The sequence below is a fragment of the Mytilus galloprovincialis genome, chromosome 13 (genome assembly GCF_965363235.1).
Source record: "Mytilus galloprovincialis chromosome 13, xbMytGall1.hap1.1, whole genome shotgun sequence".
Taxonomy (NCBI): Eukaryota; Metazoa; Mollusca; class Bivalvia; order Mytilida; family Mytilidae; genus Mytilus; species Mytilus galloprovincialis.
In genome coordinates, this window is record NC_134850.1 from 61,572,534 (window position 1) to 61,598,142 (window position 25,609).

General features: G+C 30.9%; 1 protein-coding gene across 4 annotated transcripts in view; it reads right to left on the reverse strand.

The window, feature by feature from the left end:
* Positions 1 to 545: 545 nt before the first annotated feature.
* The window catches only part of LOC143056463 (uncharacterized), a 95,340-nt gene continuing 70,276 nt past the window's right edge, over positions 546 to 25,609 (reverse strand). For all 4 annotated transcript variants that reach the window (XM_076229540.1, XM_076229539.1, XM_076229541.1 and 1 more), the window contains 3 exons: positions 4,848 to 4,934; positions 2,611 to 2,782; positions 546 to 975 (listed from right to left, as the gene is read on the reverse strand). In XM_076229540.1, coding sequence (XP_076085655.1) covers positions 772 to 975; positions 2,611 to 2,782; positions 4,848 to 4,934 — 463 coding nt within the window. In that variant the 3' untranslated portion in view covers positions 546 to 771. The remainder of the gene's footprint in view (positions 976 to 2,610; positions 2,783 to 4,847; positions 4,935 to 25,609) is intronic.

Genomic DNA, 25,609 nt, shown 5'->3' on the forward strand with positions numbered 1-25,609 from the left:
CCCTATTCTTCAAAAAGAAAAGAGAATTTCTTTTGAATGAGGTGTTTACTATATGACTAGGAGTTAAAACTTTTACAATCACACCAAATACACATTGTCTCATGGTTGTAGTTTTTTTAATCCAATGGATTTTACAATTACACCAATGAGTATAATACATGCATGAACTGTTGGTATATATATTACATTGTACAACAAAACAAGCACTATATTGTCACTATAATGAATGGATTTTCAATTTAGCACAGTAGTTTCATTATGACTTTGCAAACATAAAATGTGACCTTTCAGAATAGTTTATCTAAATCTGTAATACAGTAGATATATTTAAGATGAAATTTGCAAAAATATAAATGTCAAATTCTGCCAAAAGATTACAGTATTGACAAAAACAAAATAATCTTAGATATGACAGAATATTGCTGTAGTGTTTTTATTGTTGATGACTAAATGATCTGTGCTTTCCACATGATGCTTCAGTTTTACCTCTTGGATGATCTTTGCAGTAGCTTTATCTATTTTCTATGAGGAAATAGATTTACTGACCTATAGACTTTGCACATGTTAAAGTGTACAAGTAAATTTTTTGGTGATCTGTTCGGTCCTCACACAAGCACAACACTAACAACACATGACTGGTAGTATATTTGATTTCTTTTTCCATTCTAATTGTGTATCAGTAGATACCAGTCCAGGAATGAATGCACGTTTTTGGTTTGTACACCGAAGCAAGGACTACATTCAACAATAGCACAAATGCATGTTAAATTATCATTTTTTAAGAGCTTCCATCATAGATGTAAAGTCAGATAATCTCTGATAGTCTGGATCTTCGTCTTTCTCATCTCTATCATTGTCTTTGTATGTAGGATTTTTAGATTTATGTGGCAGTCTTAAAGTACATGGTAACATTTCAGGCATGACTGTATGATGTGTGACTAGAGCTAACAAATCGGGCCATTCTTTGTCTAAACCCTGAAAAAAATCAATGTAATATATATAGTGCTGCTAAAGATTTATGTCCTGTTATCATTTCATTTAGACATCTTTTTTTTTACATGATCTTTCTTTTCTGCTTTCTTTGGGCGAAATAGTCTTTTTACATTCTGTATGTGCCTGTCCCAAGTCAGGAGCCTGGAGTTAAGTGGTTGTTTTTTCATGTCTGTCTTATTTGTGTTTTGTACAAACTGTTTTGTTTAAAAAAGGGTGTCATTTTTTTACTGTTGAATTGATTTCAATATTTCATGCTGAGGCCTTTAATAACCAACTAGAGGGTATGGACTTTTTTCATTATTGAATGCTGGACATTGGTCTATAATTGCTTTTATCAAGTTCCTTATTTTTATATTTGTACTGAATAAAAAGTTCAAAATTTTCAAATATTGAAATTTGTATTAATATCTGTAATATTTTGATTATTGTTCAAACTTTCATAAGAACAAAATCCCTACAGCATCTTTTGAGTCAATTATTTCCATGTTCAAATTATCTATCCCTAGATATCATAACATGTAATCATTTAATTTCATATCCATTTATCAATATTCTTGTCAGTGGTAGGAATAACAAGACCTTCAGGTAAAGCCGACCCCAAAAGAATGAAATAAACTGAATATTTAACAATTTGTTCCTATAGTATGATTAAATAGCAAGGTTAATCAATATCAATATTCAATATAACACCTTGCAGGTAACAAAATAGAATAATCTTTTATTTCCATGGTGACAATCCTACAAGCAGTTTTACTGAATATTTGACAAGTTATTCCATATACAACTGTAAGGGTATAACAACACAGTTTAAGGTAACACAACAAATGTAATGAGGTAGGAAGGTTGGTCAAAATAATTTAACACATGAACTTTAGAGTCTATTTTGAAAAGCAAAAAAATGATTGCAAAGTTGCTTTAAAAAAAAGTTGGAGTATGGCAAACCTAAACAAAAAACTATAAATTCTCATCATCTATTTTTGGTTTCAATTAAATAGGGAATTTTTACAATGCTATAATTATAGAAACACATCAGGAAATTTTCTTATTTTTACAGAACAATAAACAGAGATGATTATCATTTAGAATGTGTGGTTATATCTTATTGAAATTCAATCTTGTTATAAATTGTCATCTGTCAGAAATGTATTTCTGGGAAGTTGTCATAATTTTTTTTCATTCATATAATCTTTAAAAAAAAAAAACACTGGACTGCTTGTATGTAATTTAATATTTTACATATATTGACTTGTTCCTTTCATTTTAAATATTATTGAAATATAATATGTTTCAATCTAATTGTTTTTTTTTACAATAGTTTATAAGGTTAAGAGAATATCACATTTTATAGCAGAAGCAACATTTTAGATGCTTTATTCATTCCTGTTTATAGATATAAGAAAATGTGGCATGAGTGCCAATGAGACAATGCTCCATCCAAAATGGATTGTTAGTCATCTGGCCCCTATTGTTGATTTTGTTTCTTATTCTATGGGAACTCATATGCCACCATGTTTTCCAACTAATCGTAACAAAACGAGGATTTTCTGTAAGGAGGGAAACAATGATCTCGCAGAGTATTTGTGGTTGTCTTTAGAGACAATTACTCCTGATACTTACTTTTAACTTGACCCCTCTCTGTGTTTTTAGTATAAGATAATGTGAGATGCCTGTTGGGTTGTCGTATTTCGGTACTCTGACTGACAGAGCGTAACATCCTGGATGTGTCGTACTATCACGTACTATGAAAGAACCAATATCTTCTTGCTGTAGTATCTCTAAGGCGATTTCTCTACAAAACAATAAAATAAAGGTAAAAAATGTACAATTTATTCTAATGCAATTTGTATGTAACAATTTTTTTTCATTGGCTAAAAGTTGCCGTCAAATCCACAGTTGACCAGGAGTAACTAAGGAGGGACAACAATTTTGAAATGTTTGAATCAAAAAATGTTCGATTACTACTATATAATCCAAATAAAACAACACCTACCTCAAATTCGCCGTTTCAAAGTTATTCTATCCGAATTTGAAGCGTACAGGTAACGTAATAACCTCCAGTTTGTAAGTTTTTATTTGGATGACGTCACGCTTACCCATGACGTCTTTGCGCCAAAATCATTCATGAAGTTTAGCGGATTTTTTTTTATTTGTCAAATTAAGACATTTTTCCAAGTTTTATCGTATTATTTCTTTTTGAAATGCATTAGAATCGGAATAACAGTACTGTAGTTGAAGAGTTGCCACCATCAATTTTGATTTGACGGTCGCAAATCTCTGTTTTACTGTCTCCACTACGAGTCGCCAACTGCATTTGCGACCGTCAAATCTACAATTGACGGTGGCAACTCTTCAACTACAGTACTGTTATTCCTTAAGTATAATGCAGCTAACATGACTTTAGGTGTAATTCTCAACAAAAGAATTAATAGACACTATTTCTCTAACATGGACTCTCTCAGCAAAGTCTTCTTAAGGTACCAGTTTAAATGCAAGGCATTTCTATGTAAAATAAATCACCTAATGCCATGTGCTTTTCAGAGAAGTGTCCCTCCAGAAATGTTAAAGTTTTTAAGTTGGACTTGATACTGACAGGTTAAATAATTCAAATTGGCAACATTCCTGTGTAACAAATAACAGAAATTTGTTTAGTTTGTTTCATGTATTGCAAAGCTGATCCATGTTTCCCCCTGGGTGCCACATTTACCATAACCGTTCTGGAACAGCCTGACTCCATCTTAGAACATTTTTTTTTGTAATTTTACTTGCAAAGAAAACAGGGTGACAAATAATGAAATATTATAAAACATTTCATTATTTGTCACCCTGTGTTTTTATTATGATTGACAGTGATTTCAAGTTTCTGACTGTTGGACAAAAATGTTGTCCAAACTTCAAACATTAACTTCTAGATCATCCACCTAAGAAGTTATAATATACATATTTTCTCCCTAAAGCTGATGAGTTTGTATTATTCATATGAATGTAATGTATATCCCTAATTATATAAAGATGTGTCATTTTCTAGAGGTCACTTATTTAAGATAAAAGTGACAAAGATATAAATCAACAATATAATCCCCCCTTAGATATGCCTTCTTCTTTTGATTTTTACAGTAACTCAACCAGAAATAAGTAAAGGGATTAGCTTAGATTTTTGACATTACTCTAGTTTGTATGTGTCAGAAGACAATTTAATCTTTACATCACAATTAACCTTGCAGAATGGTTTTTGCAACTTTTTTATAGAACCCTTCAACCTTTGGTACTCCTTATTGACTTTATGCTGTTAGTTTCTAAATCTTTTGTCTCAAAGTAATGCTGAAAAGTGTTTCTTATGCAGAAATATCTATCTATGAGGGGGGGTCAGAGGGGTCCTGATCCCGAAATCCCGGGTTTAAAAATATAAAATCCAGAGTTCCAGAATTGAAAGAAATTAAAATCCTGACATCCCGAAATTCGAAAAAAGAATTCCCGGATCCTGAAAGGATCAATCCCGATAACCTGAGCTTAAAAATACCTGATCCTGACGTCCCGAAAAAGGTCCTCACTCACTGAGCCTCCCCCCCACCCCCCCCCCCCCCCCCTCATCTTTTTAAGTTTTTAAAAATACATTGAGGTCGTCAACATTGAACAATAGCTCTCCCTTCTCTGCATTTTCAAGATGGCCTTCAGAAAATCAGACACTGCATTTGGTTTGAACCATATTCTTTACTACTACATGTATATCATATGGACACCTGTCGGTTATTGAATTTCTACATGTCTTGTTTTGTATTGTTGGTTTGCAGTCTCACCAACATATACCCAGTGTCTCCTTTTATTAATACTACAATAACTAATTTGTTCAATATTACCTTGGTATTCCTGCTTGATACCAGGAGGCATGGCGTAGTGTTTCATCTTGTATATGACTCCTGTCTAGTCCCATCAAAGCTTCCAGCCTGAAATATAGAGGTTACATATTAAACCATGAGAATTTCTATCCATGCTAACTTTGTTCATCCTTTAAAACCATGATAACTTTGATCATCCTGCTTTTTACAAGGCAAACATAAAAGGTTCTGTGAAACTGTCTTGACATCTCAATCGAACCAGTTGATGCAATATGTGACATTGTATAAACATATTACAATGAGAAACAATATAAATCATCATATTAAAATAAAAATAGGACCTTTAATTTCTAATGTAAAACATAGCATGAACAGGGAAGAGTGAACATAATTTTTAATCAATTTTGCTAGAACCTACTTTATATACAAATGGTTTACTTATTAAGATACCCTACAACTTAGTAGATATATTTGAGTGTTGCCAAATTCCCTTCATAAGCAACATTTATATTAAGGCTTCAATGATAAATGAGATGACAAGAGGATTTCATCAGATTTATAATTGTACCTTGTTTTGGGAAAAATGTTAATTGATTTATGGACACCACACATACATTAAGTTTGCTGATGAAGAAAAATTGTTCTCCCAGAAATGTAAGCTAATTATAATGTTCAAATAAGCACCTAGGCAATGACTGTGAGTTGAAGTGAGGCCTTTGTAAATATACACTGCTGCTTCATTGTATAGAGGCAGTTTAACATTTACTTCTATGCAATAAAGAACAATGTAAGTTTTATTGAGGAGACTGCCCATACACTGCATTCAAGAACAAAGTTCAAGAAACAAGTCTTGACCACTTTTTGGACAAAAAAGACTGGGCATAATATTCAGAACATAGACTACAGAATCATTGAACTTTATTATACATTATAGTAGTCACTTTGCTTTTTTTTTTAATCAACAGGTCAGCTTAAAAATTGCAGACAAAACAGAATACCTCCAAAAATTCATTCATAAACCCCTTTTAAATATGAAAGAAGCAAAATTAAATTATGAGAAGCAAACAACATAATCTACCAACAAATTGCTGATAGCTTACTATGATTATATAAGCCAGAATGAAAGACACAATAGACTAACCTGCTTTTAGGGTTTTTATATTGTGATCTCCTTTGCATAGATCTAGCATCGTGTGGTTCATTTCTCACAAAAAAATAGGCCATAGGAACATACATTATCCTACATGTCACTTAAAACACACAAAAGTTTGGTACTTTGTCAACGATTTCTACTTCCACACCTGTTTCTAATGCAAATAATATAATAACTTTGTAATTAATCCTTTATCATTAACTCTCTCTAAGGTAGTATTGTTCAATTAACAATATTTTGTTAATTAATAATCAGATGTAACATTCCAGAGATAAAATACTTCCAGCTTCACATAATAATAGAGAGTTAATAACTGCTATGGAATGTCCAATATCATAATTTTGTCCTTTTCCTCTATAACTATAAATATGTCAAGAAATATTCAGCCACCAGTATCACTGAAGTTTAATAATTTATGAACACTACTTAAATGTTAAAAAAAATGTTGAAATACGTTTTTTATTTGATTTTAAATTTTCCACTTTTACACAGGTCATTTTGTGGAGAGAGAATGACCACTTATTTCTTCATATAAACATAAATTATAACTATTCATATAATATATCCAATGAAAAATAAAAGTTAGAATTTCCTTTGAAAATAGAAAATTCTGAAAACCAACTGCCGCCGGGTGAGATGTATTTTTTCCCTAAGTATGCAGAATGACGAAACCTTGGCGATACTGTCGTTATCTCTAGACAGTAACATCCGATAGGTATGTGCAGATTTGACAATCCAGGTAAGGCACAGGTAATTAATGAGGATATAGGTAAATATAATTACATCTGACTCAATGTTCATACATCATCAACCAGACTTCTAAAGATGTTCACTGTCAACTTTACTATAGATACAACACAGATATCATCAGAGGTCAAACTAACAACATTATAAACATTTATATTGTGCATTACATTGTGCAATGACTACAGAAATAGCTATACTAGACTATCGAATGATGTATGATAGTATAATAAGTCTAAAATACATGAACAAACATCAGTTCTCCTTATATTTCGTAAAACATTGGTTTTCCTGAACATTTATAAATATGTATACTCAGTTCTCCAGGAATATTCTTAATTAAGCAAACTTCAGAGGAAATACATAAAACAATAACAAGTTCTAGGTCCATTAAAAATCCACCATTTTTGTAACCCTGTAGCCCTTTTCACAAAAAATCTTAAGATATATTTTACTCTTAAGAGTAATCTTAAGAGTTTTAGGTTTTTCACAAAAAATCTTAAGTAAATCTTAAGAGTAAAAACTATCGTAACTTTAAGAGTGCTATTACCCACTCTTAAGTATATATTATACACTTAAGAAAAATCTTAAGAGAAATATAAGAATTTAAAATGGCTGCTATATATTTCTTTTTAATATTGTAACTACAGATCGAAGAGCTTTAAGCTAGAAGAGATCACGTTTTTCGGGACCGGACCGACGACCTTGATTTGTTAAATAATGGCCATTCAATTGCACGGTATCGTTTCCCAAACAGTCTATTTGGATGATTTAGAGATGCCATTTAAAGAACTCCCAACAAATCAAATGCAATCCCTTCCCATATTCAAGATGTATAACAAGACTTACAACACAAATCAAACTTATCTTCCGTCTTGTAGTTAAATGTGCAAATTTGGTGTTCTCTATCACGTCCGCTATGGAGTAAAACATTGCAAATTATGTTACGCCAATCCCGAACACTTACACACAAGCAAGACTAAAGGTTGTACATATATTAAGAACGTTTAAGATCAATAAACCTATTTTCCAAAGCCTTAAATTTGTCAGTCTGATTATTGTACACACAGTTTCAGAAATGGTCACATTTGGGATGAGATATGAGGGTACTCGGAAAAAGGGGGAATTGTCCGATGACCTGTTTTTCAAAGTACCTTTATTCAATCCATTTCAATTGCACATCTGCGTACAAATGATTTCATATTCGGGTTTTATTAATTAGAACAACAACAGTGCATGCTTATCCGATTTAGAAATGTAGTAGTTGCTTTCAAAGCCGGACATATAATTTATTATTACAAATTTAATTCAATGTTACTGTTTCAGTCATGTTTAAAAAGGTAATACATTGCTTCTTAAATGTTTGTTTACAATTAAAAGACATGATGGGTTTCATGAAAACACTTGGTATTCTGCACATCTGACATTAATTTCCATATACAACTTATACAAGGTACATTATATATGTACGTCCCATGTCCTTGCTTAGAGGTGCAGAATAACTTCTCAAAAATAGGGTCAGACATATTGATAACGAGTGAAAATCACAATAATAATCGACGACATTAAAAAAAAACAGATAGAAAACCTATAACCATTAACTAATAAATCTGGGAATGTTGTCATCTAAAATTTAACAAAGCCTCCACTGACTAAAGTGTCTTCTTTTCAAAAAACATTATTATAGAACGATATATATATAATACTATTCATAATAGGAACAGATTAAAAAAAAAAAGGCAAAAGATACAAACAGGTCAATTAAGCTCAAAGGTCGAAAACAAAACAATAATACTATGACGAGTAATAAAAAAACCACACAGGTCTCCACTTACCCTAACATAAAAAAAAACTTAAAAACTAATCAGCAACACCCCCCCCCCCCAAAAAAAAAAAAACTAGGTGCTTTTTTTTAAGCAATTATGGCTTTCCTTATACTGCATGCATTGAAGACCTATTGGTGACCTTCTGCTGTTGTCTGTTCTATGGTTCGAATCCCGGCGAGGGAAGAACCAAAAATTTGCGAAACTCGTCTAAACATCAACCCAACAATGTTAGATCTGTAAATTTGCTTTCACAAATTTTTGGTTCTTCCCTATATGTATATATATATATGATTCATCCATTTAATTCAATGTTTCCATTCACTTTAGCTCTCGCAATTCCCAGTGCTGAGTACACTACTTGCAATATCCCGTGTACAAATTTGAAATTGTTAATCACATACACATGATACAGTCATACAGATGTTCAATCCGTCCAAGCATATATATCCCAAGTTGACAAATCTTTACAAAATCTTGCAAGTTGCAGTGCGTAATTTCTGCGACAGTTATGTTCTGAATAGGCAGTGGCTATTTTGCCGGCTCCAGCAAAACAGCCTCTTTGGCGCTATTTTGCCGGCTCCGGCAAAATAGTGATTTACATAGAGTTTTGATATTTTGACGGTCTTAATTAAGATTTTAATAGAAGTATAGACATTAAGAATAAAAAAAAAATAGAAATATACAGGGAATCTCTATACCAAAATGTTCTAAATTGATATTCTTTACTTTTAATAGAATAAGTATATAGTCTCTAAAAATGTTTTTTTGGTAAATATCTAAAAAGAATTTAGCATAAACATTAAAATTGATACTACATGTAGTACTTTTTTCTTTGATAGGAAGACTATTATAGTAACACCCAACAACTTCAGACTGCTTGACGAGCGTTACAAAACCAGTGCCTTGCTTTTTTGTGATTTTCTTTTGAGTCTAGCACCAGAAAGGTGCTGCCGCTGCAGACATGAACTAAACACAACACTTGTTTCTTTTGCGTCTGCATCACTTTTGCAGACTGAAACTCATAATTCACTTGCCCTAAAAGTATATAAAGCAACAGAAAAAAATAACTCTAAACCCTATTGATATTAAAATGTAGTTAAAACCATTTAAGAGAGAATCAACGATATAGCCGTCCAGAAGCAAGAGACTGACACTAATCAAACTAAACAAATTAAACTTTTTTAATATACTATATAAACCTGGTAGAAGACCCTCGTATGTTGATCAATGCAAATCCAAATGTGATAGATCGACATTATGTAGATTAAGGTTAAGTGCTCATACTTTATCTATTGAAAGAGGGCGCCCCTGTCAAAATGCAACCATGGTTGACCATGGTTACCATCGCTAACCATTGATAACCATGGTCAAACCATGGTTGACTGTGCTGAAAACCATGGTTAACCATGGTTAACCATGATTGTGACCATGGTCAACATCTGACCATGGTTGACCATGCTCTATTTAACCATGGTTAACCATGGTTTTCCACGTTTGTGACCATGGTAAATATCTGACCATGGTTGACCATGGTCTAATCAACCATGGTCAATTTGACAACCATGGTCTTGCACCTGACCATGGTCAACTTGACAACCTGGACCATGGTGAATAAATATTGATCTGGATTATACCCATGGGAATTTATAACAAATTGTAAATTACTTTGAGACTTTCAATATTAAAACATCGTGCTCGTTTTTTCAGTGGTACAATGTTATTGACAATTTTTAATTTCTTTCTTCCCAAGAGGTAAATTGTGACCTTTCATGATTATTTCAATAACAATATATTCTCTATACATTTTAAAACACACATAAACTGAGCAGTAAAGCTATAGTGGCAGAGAATGCTAGTTACAGTCGGGTCAAATTTGGGACTTACAAACTTTTACAAACTGGAAGTTAGTTGGAACTTACTTTCGATCAGTATTCCTTGTTTTTTAACAGTTGTACGTATACGCTGTCATTTAACGATGTATTTCTTTCTTCCAAAGACGTAATTTCTGACTTTCTCTCCAAGTTCGTAAATCTGCCTTTCTTTATCATTATACGGCATATTTTAAGAACTTGAAAACATTTCAGAGTGATATCTTTAGTCTTTATTGTTTATGTTTATTGCCCAACCGGAAACACATGCGACGTCATGATCAATTATTATCACCAACCGTTAACAATGATTCACTCAGTGCGAAACACTTAAATGACTTGGAACAAACGTCACGTGATCTCAGTAAAGTTATTTCGCGCTTTAAAAATCAAGTGAAGGATTTGATGTCCAGTGTTGTCACGTAAAGAAGATTTGTTATCAGATAAGTACATTCACAGGAAATCTGTTTGATATTTTGTTTAAAAGATGTAAAAATTGTTACAGTATTTGATTTGGCTTTCATTAATTGAACACATGCCACCTGAAATGGGTCTTTAATTTTTTTTGTCAGTGTCAGTTATCCATATCAACATAAATTTTATATTTAATTGTTTTTAATTCCAGGTGTAACTGATAAAACTGTACAATATGAAAATTTTGTCAATGGTAAAATAATTTACACAATCATTCTTTTGTTTGAAAGGTAAACCAAAAAAAAAAGGGGGGGTTACAATTATTTGTTTAAACAAAAACATGTTCATAATGTTTATTTTGTTGGGTGTTTTTATTATTGAAAATTTGCAAAAGAAGATAAAACATTTTTGATCCTTAAAATCTGTTATTGTATACAAATTATCAAGAACAATTGATTCTTTGTGGAAAATTTTATGTTCTTGCAGGTGGCAACTGCTTTGCATTTTATGGATGAACATTTCTGCAAGGGTAGCTTTAAAGAGTTTCATGCAATTTAGCATTTGTTGGTAGTCCTGACACAAAAAGGAAGAGAAGTATACAGGCTCCATAACAAGTAGACTAACTGTTTCAAGATAATTGAAGATTGATTTGACAAGAATGTAAAATGGCCAACCATGGTTTAATGGAGATGGTTGACCATGGTTGGAACCACGGTTGACCATGGTTGGGACCACGGTTGACCATGGTTGTAACCACGGTTGACCATGGTTCCTACCATGGTTGACCATGGTTCTAACAATGGTCAACCATGGTCATTAAAACCATGGTTAACCATGGTCGGCCAATTAACAATTTTGTCAAACCATGGTCAACCATGGTCATACAACCATGGTTGACCATGGTTAACCATGGTTCTAACCATGGTTCAAACTGCACACTGACAGGGGACCTGGGCGATATATAAAAATACCAAAGCAGAGTAGGGTATGTCTTTGCTGCAACAATGGAGACATTGAAGATGAACTACACTTTCTTTTAAAATGTTCATCCTATAACTATATGAGAGATAACCTCATCAAAAAATTAAATAATAATCTATTGAACAACAATTTACCTTCTTATAATATACTTGAGTTCTGTAATAATGTATATGCTTCTCTTTTATTTTTATATATTTCTCTCATAATTATCCACTGTCACTTCTTCATTGTATATGTTCCATATGAGTATTATACTCGTTTGGTTATTAACGGGCCGGATCATATGAGTATTTCGACCATATAGGTATTTTTTCAAATATGCAATAAAAACGTTCAATAATACAATAAACTTTATCTTAAAAAAAATGATGGGTACATATAAAAAATGTAAATTAAATTAATCACAGGCTACAGAAACATTAAATATAGATGTTGATCTTAGTATTCATCGCTAATTGTATTCTTGCATGTATGCTTAAAATGTTATTTACTTCCACACGCTACCATAGCTTTCTCGCATTTGCACGTCTTGTTTGTTCACGAACATTTTCCGTTACACCTTTTACTGTTTTACTTGCGAGTGACAAGCTAACACATTTATAATATTGTTTTCCGATTTACTCACTCATTACATATATAATCGTGCACCGGAATTTGCCGGTGGTGTACTACATATTGATGCAGCGTGTAATACATATTATACGTATTGTTTTCTTTTTCGTAGGTTTTGACAACACTGTAATTTGAAAAAATTGGCAAAGGGGCGACTATAAGTGATAATCGGAAGTCGTCATTGCGCATGTGAAACGAAAGTAAAACAAGGTTGCTATGCAATTGTTTATCTTACGATTAGTCTTAAGTTTTTACTTAAGATAAAAACTTAAGAATACTCTTAAGATAAAAAATAATCTTACGACCGCCTTCGTGAAAGTGACTTAAGATTTCTCTTACGATACTCGTAAGATTAAATCTTAAGATTTATCTTAAGATTTTTTGTGAAAAGGGCTACTGATGATAAGTACATAATAATACAATTTTTTTCAATGTTTTATCAATTGATTCCATTTTACATTGTAAACATGAAACAGAGAGACATAAAGTAATGATGTCATGATCAAATAATGGGACGTTTATGTAAATATTTTCCTTTAGTATTATGAGACAACCATAACATTGAACATCAAATATTTTTATTGATGTACAAAAAGGGAAAGTCAACTTCCTCCTTTGAACACTTCATGTTACACAAAACATTAATAAATAATCAAAGTTCTAAAGTTTCAATATCTGTAGCTTCAATCATGATATACATCAGGAGGTTTAAAATTGAGGTTAGAAGTAAAAGATTCACATGTTTTGGAATTTTAGGTCCAGGACTTTTTTATTTTTATAAGTTAAGTATCCAACTTTGGGCTAAAAGGTCATGGACACACCCTTAATTTAGTCCCCTGATTATATCACATCATGTCTCTTAAAAATATGAATATAATATATCTATAATATCTTATCTATAAATAAGCATAGACACAAATTTTATGTGTTACTTTTCAAATATTTTCAAATATAATTGAATTTAAAAGTTGTATGTTACAATTTAGTTCTAATGAAACACATACATAAAAGTAACTCCAGAATCCATAAATATAATTAATACTAAAAAAATATACTCTTTAAAAGCAACTGTGATGTTTTATTCTACTTTAAATATGCTGTTGTATTCTGTGGTTTTAATTAAGCAGAAATTCAAGATACAGAAACTCAGGCTCTTTATCTATAGAACTATATAATTATTATATTTTATGAACGAGTTATGATTTACATCATCCAAGTATTTCAGGGTTATCTTATAAAACAAAGTCTTTATTCCCTAGGCTTAATGAGATAATAAGGGTACAACACTAAATAATGAAATTCCTCTATTACTAATTTCAAGCAATATTGGATAAACTGATTGTTTTATCTTGGTGTATATGAGAATTTTGATAAAACCTATAATTGTGTATCTATTCAGGGTGGAGACCCGCGATAGAATATATCTTCCAGTGGTTTTTACTAATCAACTTTGAAAGCCTGGTTTGATAAATTTCAAGATTTCACAAGAATTTTAATATACAAGAGGTAACATCTTGCTTCTAAATAGAACTGAACATCCTCATCTAAATACTATTAGGAAAGTTAGTTAATAGCTCTCTTCTGATTCAGAAAATAAATAATCAGAATATTGAACTATGAAGTTTTTCAGTACATTTTTCAACACATGTAAAAAGGCGAAATGGTACTTTTATCGTGCCATAAAAGGCTCTGACATTACAGAATGTAAAATGATCATTTAAATGAGAAAACCAAAAGCCTGATCTATAATTAAAACCATTAATGTGAAACAAATATGACAGACAGCATGCAGCCACCAATAACCAGTGAGTTATAAACCATGCAGCTCCAGACTAAGAGGGAGTGTTGTGTAGTACAATGTATTCCAATACATGCATCATTTACAGCAGAATATTATCTTTAAAGTTAAATAACTATGAAAACAATAACTTTTATGTTAAAAAGCTAGGAAAATTACGATATATTTGACTCCAATTCAAAAGAGGGTAAACTGTAATTTCTTACTGCATTTATATCACAACAAATGATATAAAAGGAAATATTCATCAATGGGAATCAAATTCTGTACAATTTATCTTATTGAGCAATTTAACATTCCACGGTGCTACGCTTCACAGGTTCACTTCAAACAAATGTTAAAATTAAAGGAACTTTAAAAAAAAAATTTACACTTAAAACCTGTTCCATAGTTAACATAATCAATTTTAATGTAAATAAAGGAAAAAACTGAAAACTGCTTCTAAGTTAAATTGTTGAGTATTTAATAAACATTATGTTCTAGTTACATTGTGAGGTGAGATGTTTGGTGTGATGAATGGAAAAACGTACATCAAAAGACCTCAAACATCTCTTCAAAGTTAAAGAAAAATTGTGCAAGTGAAATAAAGCAAAGAATTTTGATCCATGAAAAATTCTTGCATGTACTTTGGTCTGCATAAACATAATGCTGAACACCTGATTTTGGAAGCGTACTATTCAAATTACAGCAAAACGAAATTAAGCATTCAAAAAATGTTTTAGTTTTAAGGATTCTTTTTTATTGTACTTTGAGTGGAATTAAAGACAAACCTTTGAACAAACTTGGGAGTGTTGTTTACCTGTTTTCCAATTTTAAAACAAGAACTATTCATTTGATTGATAAGATCTTGTCATACGCAATGCATTGGTGTTTTTTTTAATATAAAATCAGGATCTGAACCCTGAGTGAGTCTGCAATGAATAGGTGTCAGACTTGTTATACCTACATTTTATAACTTTATCTGATCCAGCTGATTGATATCAATACTAAACATTAAAATTTTCTAATATTCCTGCACACATATAACTTATATAGAAAATTAGTAGTCAGCCACTCTTTTCACAAAAAATCTTAATATTAAAATCCATTGCTGGTCAAACTGAAACGTTTTTTAATGACTAAATACAAATATAAATTGTAGGCCTACTATTTTTTGTATGATAGTAATTAAGTTAAACTGAAATGCTCATGACTTACAAGTATTCCTAATCATAGCATTTTTTGGAACATAACTCATAAGGGGAGCCTTACTTACTGATTTCTTAAACAACCCTTACTATCTGATTTTGTTTAAATGGTTGATAGCAATTAAATATGAAGAATTATTATAATAACTAATATAAGAAAGCCAATAGGTAATCAAGTGTGCAGAAATTTAATATCATTTTCCTGTTTATTTTGATTGAGTTTGAAGATATTAAAATATAAGAGCATTATGACAACAGTTAACCCAAAGATAAGCAAACTAAATGATTTTACGATTCTAAATGATTTTATAATTCTAACCCAAAGAAAAATTTTAAAAAATACTTTAAAGTAAGATTGTGACATCAGAACATATAATAACTTCCTGAACGTGAATTAAAAGGTTACCTACATTTCAGTATAAACATTACTCTGTCTGCGGGTCTCTTCTGTTACATGCGGTACAATTTCTATTGCTGCAGTTGCCATATTATAAAATATATCAACTTTAATCAAAAGTCACTTTTCTGTTGTAAAGCTGGGCTTATAAACTTCTTTTGCTTTGCCATTTCCAGTCGGATTTCTGATGCAATCGGGCATGATTTTACATCCCTTTTTTAACCATAATTTTCATTAAATTATACTCTGAGTATTATGTAATGAATGTATAAAAAAATATATAATCCAATTAAAGAAATATTGTTTCTCCAATAATTACTAAACTGCTCTTGCCTGCATTTAATATAGTCTTTCCACACCGTCTTTTAGAATTATATATCAAAATATTATACAAACAAGGATTTTTTTACACAATAATTACTAAACTTATAGCAATTTATCAAATCCTTGAGTAAGCTAAATGAGTTTTTTAGATGCATCACAAACTTGTATCCTTTCCCTAGTTAAATTCACATTCCAATTTAAATAAACATTTCTTTTTGAAATATTCAAGAATAATCAGATTTTACAATCCTTAAGTTTAAGTAGAAGAAAATAAAGTTGTTGACCAATTCCAAATCTCTTATGTATATTTACCTATAAATCAAAGGATACAAAACGTTACCTTTAACTTTAGAAACGCCACAAAAACTTGAATCATCAAATTAATGAAATCTGGCCATTTAAAAAATTCCATTCCTTTGATCTTCTATCATAATCATTTAAATTTTAAAATATAGTTAATACTGATTTGACATAATTTAAAATGTATGATTGGAAAAAAGTGCTTAAGACTTTTATAAGCACCTTAACTATAGGAAATGATGATTTCATTGATCTAAGACTACTTTAATGAGCTCAAAAACCTTTTAATATTTTGTTTTTTTCCAGTCCAGCATTTATACAATGTGTAATAAATCTTATCACCTTAACATTTCTAAATGATGACTGTTTGATAGTTTGATTACATGAAGATGTCAAATAGAAAAAGAGAGAGAGTTTCATTTCTTACTCTTAGTCCTAAATTACTACTTATGTCCAGTGTAAGCTTTTCAATTTTGTTTAACTGGTGTCACTTGGTCACTGTGGTCTATTGGTTTCAGTCCTCCAAAGGATGTCACAGCCTCATGTAACTATGTGATACAGTTTCTAATCTGTTGGCAAACTTGTTATATTTTACCATTCTAATACCAGAAATAGAATTCGAAACAAAATATGACAATAATTGTGGGGAACCAACCTGACAGGCAATCAATGGATAACAAAACAAAAACTATTCACACACTGTTGTACTTGAAATCGACTATTATGCGTGTTGCGTGTTGCATGTTGCGTGTTGCGTGTTGCATTATTTCTTTTACATTTTTTGTAAAATTGGAAGAATGTTTAATTATGATATACCAAGGATGTTATATGACCTATGATCATACATATACTTTTTGTCAAATTTAGCTGTAAAATTTATAATCAGTCAACTAATGTCAACTCAGTTTGCACTTTTTTCAATACCTGCCTTTTAATCAAAACTTAAAATACTGTCCCTGAGCTATATCTTATCTATAAGCAGTTTTTAATTGTTGACAAAAATTTGCTATTTCAGGAGTGTTGAGATAACTAATTAATTGTTTTTCTATACAGCAGACTGACCATTGACTGTTAAATTTAATGTATGATTTGTTTGAACTTTGATAATCTCTCATTACTACCTCTATATTTTACGACTTTTTTGTTTTTATATCCTATTCCTAAAGTTGTGTGACCTGGAACTAAATGCTTCATGTTAGAAAGTATCCAAGTCCTGGTCAAAATTAGGAATGTAGGACAGAAAGTCACAGGACAAAAAGTCACAATTTATTTTATCTGATTATTTTCATTGAATAAGAAAACGCTTATTTTTGCAAAAACAGTTTTGTATAGTTCTTGAAGTATTGTATATGAACCAACTTTGTAACCAAATTTATAAAAAAAAATATTAATGATGGTAAAAAAAAACAAATGTCATTTCACGCCCAATCTCATTTAAGTCATAAAAATGGCTTCATGGTGCCAAGAAATATATCCGTTGCATGATTACAATTTAACAATTCTTTATTTTCCAAGTATTATAATGACACATTTCCAAAGCTTTATTATGAATGGGCGCATGGCATTTGCGTCAATTTTTTTTTTAAAAAGTCCCATCTTTCATTTGCGCAACAAGTTGATATGGGTGTGTGGCATTTGCGCCGATTTTTAAAATTGTCATTCTTTCATTTGCGTTGATTTCAATTTTTCATTTGCGCCCATTTTATATTTGCTCCTAATTGCATTTATAGTTTAACACATGTGAGTAAATACTTGTACATGTACTATACCTTGCATGTATATTGGTAAAATTTGGTTATAAACGTTGTTCACTTATGTTTAAGATAAGAAATTCTTAAAACTGTCTCACTCAATTTTACTCCTTTTTAAATAATTATGTTGAGAGAAACATAACTGTGTTTTAACGAAGTTTTAGCATACCTTGTATGGTTTTCTGAGAAAAATGTTTTATTATGCAACAAAAGCAAAACAAAAACTGTCTTTGTCATTGAAAGTCTTTTTTTTTAAATAATTTTTTATACTATTTACCTGTATTTACCTGAATTATTGGCGCAAATGAAAGGTTTTATTTTTGGCGCAAATGAAATATGGTTTGTGGCGCAAATGAAAGATTTTTTTGACGCAAATGAAATGCAAATTGGCGCAAAAGCAAAGCACTGTTATGAATATACCGGTATGTATTAAAATGTAAATATTTTAAGATATTTCTCTTATATATATTCAAACAACTGACAACAAATTATTTGAGATTTTTTTGTCCTGTGACTTTCTGTCCGTTTACATAAATTTAATAAAAAGTATTAAATGTTAAAATGTTAAAAAAAAAGTTGGGTATGTTTAGTGAAGACTTTCCAAAAAGGGGGTGGGGATGGGACAAATAAACCGTTTCACCAGGGTGTTCCTTAATTTTAATGGTTTTTAATTCATAAATTGTTGTATGGGGTCACTATTAGAGATAATTTCACCTTTAGCTTTATTAATATTGTTTATTTATTTTAGCGGAATATAAAAATCTCTATGTTGAGAGAAAATCTGTCATTGAAAATAATTAACAGGTCATATAATTCTATCAAATTACCCATATCATCTAATTAGTACTATATCAGTCTCCAGAATCCAAGTTTAAATGACTTTTGTTGTTAATTATAAATTTCAAATGAATTGAAGGATATCTACAAGCATAATATACTGCAGAATAAATATTTGACTCATTCATTCAGTTATGATATAAACCTATCATCTATCGAAGGTATTGTAAAACTTTAGTTTATATTCATCTATCGAAGGTATTGTAGTATAATTTTGAATGACCTCATTGAAACAGCAATCGCACAACAACAAACTAAAAAGAAAGTAAAGACTTCCTTAGTGTTCAAAACATGTCATTTAACTTTATTCTTTATACAACACGCAACATGCAACACGCAACATGCAACACGCAACATGCAACACGCAACATGCAACACGCAACACGCAACACGCAACACGCAACATGCAAAATAGCAGTTCCCGTTGTACTTATATAATTCAAATTCCTATCTTATAGTCATTACTTGTACAGTTTACTATACCTAAAAGATAATATGCCTAGATATAACAATTTAGAATACTAGTATTTGGTGAATTTTAATTAAAACGTGTCATAATTATATAATTTCCCTGCGACATGGAATGACAATTGCATTAAGGCATGTGAACTTTCTAGAGTGTATGAAAGCCGTACATACAAATTCAGACCTTAAAGGCTCTCACCATCGTTAAAATTTTACTAAGTAATTTGAGAACAAATGTTGTGCTCTAAACACCAAATAGTATTTTGGTTGTTTAATTTCAGTGTCAAGAGATCATGAACAAATTTTTGGGGACTGCAAGATCAATATTTTGACTTAGAAATAACAAGAGAAGATAATCCTCTAAACCCAGTGACACAATAAATAAGTCAGATTTAGTCACATAAAATTCCATTCCTTCATTAGGTACTTTATTTTAAACATTTTAATCCAAACATATGATCTAACTATTGTTTATTTTTCCAAAGGTAAATCAACTAGCTTTAAATATTTTGACAGACATTTACCTATTTATGAAGATATAAAATCTCTTTGGATTAAACTGACATTCCTTGTTCTTATATCATGTCTAAATTCTAAACCAAAACAACATTTTATAAAGACAAGTTAAACCTGAAGATTTGTTGAATTTTAATAAAAAGAAAAATGCAGGTATTTATATCTGAATATATAAAGGACTTTTAATATAATATTTTTCTCTAAACAGTGTCGTGACTTTGAAAACATAGTAACTGTTACATTGTAAATACATGTAAATATTCAAAAATGAATACAGCTAGATCCCTGGGAACTCAAAAGTACATTACATAATTTAATTTGAACAAGAGCTTTACAGACTCATTGGTAAAACGGCCTTTATTTGTGTGCATGCTACTCAACTTGATTTTTGACTTTATGAAGATAAATAATTGGCCTGGGTTTAATTACCCTCTTTAACCCCTATTCAAATCTGATAATTACAATGATCTTCTTCTAAGCTTAGCCTTGGATTATGGCAACGTATTATTTTACTCAAACCTTAGAATATCTCTTTTCTTTTGAAAAAACAATTATAAATAATTTTTCTTGAAAATTCTTGAAAATTCTGAAACAAGTACTGAAAGTCATTAAGTTAATTCCAACATGATTCCACCATTGGACATCCCCCCTGTCCAGACTAATACTCAGAAACTGTATGGTACTGGTCTTTGTCTATTAAGAGTGATAGAAATCTTCTTTCTAACCAACCTATTCTGATTTTGGTCAACAGCTGAAAATATTAAATGAATCTGTCAGCAGCCTCCGATGTCACACCACAACATTAACATCAACAAATCAAGTCATTTTTGTTTAATGACAGACCAACAATGGGGGTCACTTAGATCATTTTAAATTATCTTCTTTTACCACAAAGAAACTTTTCCTTATGAAGTTATATCTAATACTTTCCCATAAACTTTTTGTAATTTCCAGTCGATTTACTCAACAAATTATTGACTCAGCTGATCTTCCTATCTTTTCTTTAATGTGGACTTAGGAATTTAATAACAATCTTGTCAATCATAATGATGCAACATCTAACTTTTCTCCCATACAAAAACCCCACTTTATATGTTTTGAACATTAAGTGTATGTTTGAGCAGTTGGTTTCCCTTCAGGAAAGGTATTTATTGATCTCAGATCTAAACAGTAGTTAGATTTCTCTTTAGATGTACACGCTCTCCTAACATTTCAAATAATTCATGATTAAACTTTTAACATTATCATATAGAGAAAATGTCACAAACATTTGAGAATTCTGAAAATGTGTTTTCGTTCAATACTTAGACAGATGGTCACCTTTACATGATTTCAAATAACAAACACTATCAACAAAACAAACAAACCGGAATTTTTTGCATAGTTCTGTCATGAAATCAAATTTCCTATATTCATTGTTTAATTATAAATGAGGTTTCAGCAGCAACTAGATTTTTCAGTACAATGCTGTGGGTCAAGTCAGCTTATAGGGACCCAGATGAAGGAAGCTGGAATGCCTTGAAGGAGAGTTCATTTATATGAATAGCTCCACCTGCCACTTAATTAGTAACCACATAAAGTCACCTATATTTAATGTTGCATTAAAATTCATACACCATTTTGAAGTAAACACAAGTTAAATACATGTAAGTGACATCCTAATGCACAAATGTACCAAAAAAGAACTTGTTATCTTTAGGGGCATAATACAAGAGAAAGTCTGGGCAAGTTTACTTTTCTTGGAAGTTTTCCCTATCAATTAGGAAGACTGACTGCTTTATTCTGCCAAAGTATGAAGGAAGGACAAAATGACAGACATGGTTTTACTTTATAGTCTAAGACACAAGAATTAACCCAACACTACTATCATCTGTATTCTCTCTGTCTTTAACATACATGTAGCGTCATATAAAGTAGGCTTTTTTATGCTTTATGTTTTCTGTGGGTTTTTCAGAGGGAGTGTGGAGCACTAGTAGCACGATTTCAGTCTGAAACGGTCATTTTGGTCTGATCACATCTTGATTGACTGGATTAACAGCTAGAAAAAATCGTCAAGATATTTCAGATAGTTAAGTCGCCGTTCAGATCGATAGCCTCATCAGGTAAATTAGTTCGTTAAGGCGTGTCAAGACGGAAAAGACTGAATCGTCTAGCGGGTTGTTTAGACCCGTTAAGACCGTGTCAGACCAAAACAGACCATGGATACAAAAGAACGTTCAAAATTTTCAGACCCTGTTTTGATCCGTTCAGTATACCGGTTTGATACCACGAGTTGCGCCCCTTCTACTCGATAATGCATTTTAGATTAATACATGTATATATGTATTTTATTATAAGAATTTGAAGTATATTTTGATTAATTAAAAAAAAAAAGATTAAATCTTGTGTTAATTCTTTATTTCTTTTCTTGTTTTGTTAAAAACTAATAAATTATTCTTCTATATATATATATGTTGTTTATTTTTTAATAAATGTTAGTTTATATAAATATATATTGATAGTTAAATGCAAGGACGTACGTTAATTGTATACACACCAGAATGTATGCCATAAATTTAACCTTGAAATGTTGTGAACACCGGTAAAAATGTTTTTTTGTATTTGAAGATTAGTAACGGAAAATCCTAAACGTAACCTAAAAAAGTTAAGGAGATGTGGTATGATTGCCAATGAGACAATCCACAGAAATGCAGCGGAGGCAAATTAACACAGTCATGCATATTTTTGTTTTATGCATGACAGTTTCTTTAATTCGTTTTCTGTTGATATATGTCCTAGTTTACCGTTGAAGCTGTTGCTTTTTTGGTATGTTTATTTTTTTTTTCGTGCGAGTTACTCTATTAAAGTTGGAAAAAAATATTCCCGACATTCGGAAATTCGAAAAAAGACTTCCCGGATCCCGAAACCTGATCATATACTGCATTCAGTCTCTGTCGGGACGGTGTTAAAATATCACCGTATAAAAATTTTCATTCAAACAATATATCCTTATAATATTTATTTTCTTATCCATATAATATGTATATAGTACTTTGTATATACTTTGTATATATATATGGCGTTGATTTGAAATAAAATCTGTTTTAGTTAAAACGGTCGAGTTCAATGGCACGTGCTAGTAATCAACCGGGTCAACAGGTAACAAAATCAATGATCCATAACGTAAGAAAGTACATGCCTATTATATTTTACAATTACTCTCATCATCATTCTTGATAAAAAGGTCTAAACTTTAATAAAGAATGAATGAACACGTATTAGTGATGTCTGACCTTCAGTTTTTAATATAAATTAATGTTTATGTTTTTTTTTTATATTGAGCAAAGTAACGAATGTGAATCTATTAAACGTTAAAGGTTCTTACAATATCATTTACCAAAAGACCATGCAAAATATTTGAGCGCCGCATGTAAAACCATTAAAAAAACATGTACTGTTAGGAAGTTTGTTTAGTATTCAAAAGAAACGTTTCGCTTCTCTATATAGTTTAGAGAGTATTCCTTTAAATTGTGTCAGTTATATAAAGTAGTGTGTATTTGTATTCTATTTATTCATCTAAATGTATCATTATAATATACATTTTGTATTTCACAACTATATATACTATAAGTTGTAGTGTGATTGATTGTTGTTTAAAGTCCAGTGGCAAATACTTCATGCATGTTCAGGACCAGCTGTAAGTTTATGACATGTATGGAACTCACCGGTGTAGTTTTCACGTGTTATAATAGATAAAAGAATAATTAATTTTTAAGATATCGAAACATGAAGGAGGCAAGGCGCATGGATTACCCGCACTTATCAGTTCTTTTCTCTTTTTTGTCTTAAAAAAAAAAAAAAAAAACGATTTTTTTTTATATGTTTATATAATTTACGATAACTGTGGTGTATACGTGCTGTCAGACGAAAGATACATATGTGCCCTCTAAATATCTTTTTTTACTATGGATTGTTTGCTTTCGTATTGACGTTTAACACACAACTTTAATTACTGACTGGATGTATGTAGAAATTCAAACGTACTGGAGAATGAAGGATGCAAATCCAAGCTTTGAATTAAAATGGTCATTAAATTTGCCACACAAATAAAAGAACAAGTGTAAGTGTTGGAATGACATATACAATATATCAACATGTGCATTGTCGGAGAATTTAATTTTGATTTTACTTTGGTAACTGGACAAAATTGAAGAGAGGCAGCCCAATCTTTTCTCCTTCTTGTTACGAGTACAAATAGATTTTATTTGCTTTATAGACATCGAATAGAATTCAGGGCATAACATTACGGAATATGATCTTCAAAATATACAATTTAATACCAATAACATGTAACAAATACATTAAAAGTAATTTTTGATCATCAGTGCAAGCAGTAGCGTTTGTTTGATTTTAAAACACGAATCGATCTATACTATTTAAAATTACAATACGCAAGCTGAAACCGTACCAAGTGATTATTATTTTTGCACACGACATCTAGGCTGTCGTCCCACCTCTAACCGTAGACGGTTCTCTTGGTGGGGATATTGTGCATTCAACCGTGGATATGATAAAATATATCTGTAATAAACAAAATTGTAATGTTTTGATTGTGTAATGTTTTAATTTTTAAGGTTACGCGGGTTCGGTATTAAGCGGGACAATTGGTATGAACACATTTCGATATACGTGTAAATTATATTAAAAGAAGCTTTCAAACGCAGTTATTTTCGAGGATATTTAAAGATACAAATAAAAAAATCCTTTTTATGTTTTTGAATTAGGCTTTTAATTTCCATTCCTAATTATATATCATTGTAGAAAAAATTTATTTTATACATTTAAAGTACATGTAATTCTTTATGCTAGCTAGTCCATGAATAAAATTGCATAAATCACAAAAACACATTCGGGAATAGCAAGAAAGTTTACCAAAAAAGTAGTGGGAACTTTACTGTTTTTTTTATCATATATATTTCTGATAGTTTTCCCGACCTATTCACCTATTTTCAAACTTGAAAAGGGACCTCTTTCAGCGGCACGAGCCTGGAACATGTACACATGACAGTTGTAAGTAACAGCTATATAAATATACAAGAGAAGATGTGGTATGATTGCGAATGAGACAACTGTCCACAAGAGACCAAAATTACACAGACATTAACAACTATATGTCACCGTACGGCCGTCAACAATGAGCAAAGCACATACCGCATAGTCAGCTATAAAATGCATTTCAAAGATACTATAATTAGAATAAAAGGTTAACGTACTTACAAAATATGTCATCTTAAAGAATGTGATTTCACAAATAAATTATTTTCAAATTCGCAGTCCAAGTCAACCTAAAATCGGTTACACACATTTTTAATGTTATAAATCCATTCCAACAATATCATTTTAAACACACACTAGCTTGCCTTTTCATTAATTTGAATAATACAAATTCAGCTAAATTTTGTTTATTCCCATCAACAGAGAAATCTCACACTCATCCCAGACGTTAATAATACTCATGCACTTCAATTTTGATAAACAATTTATTAAAATGAATTAAAAAGCGGATGACAACGCTTTAACATACGGTTACATTAGGGTTAAAAAAAATGTGAACTTGTTTTTAATTGAATT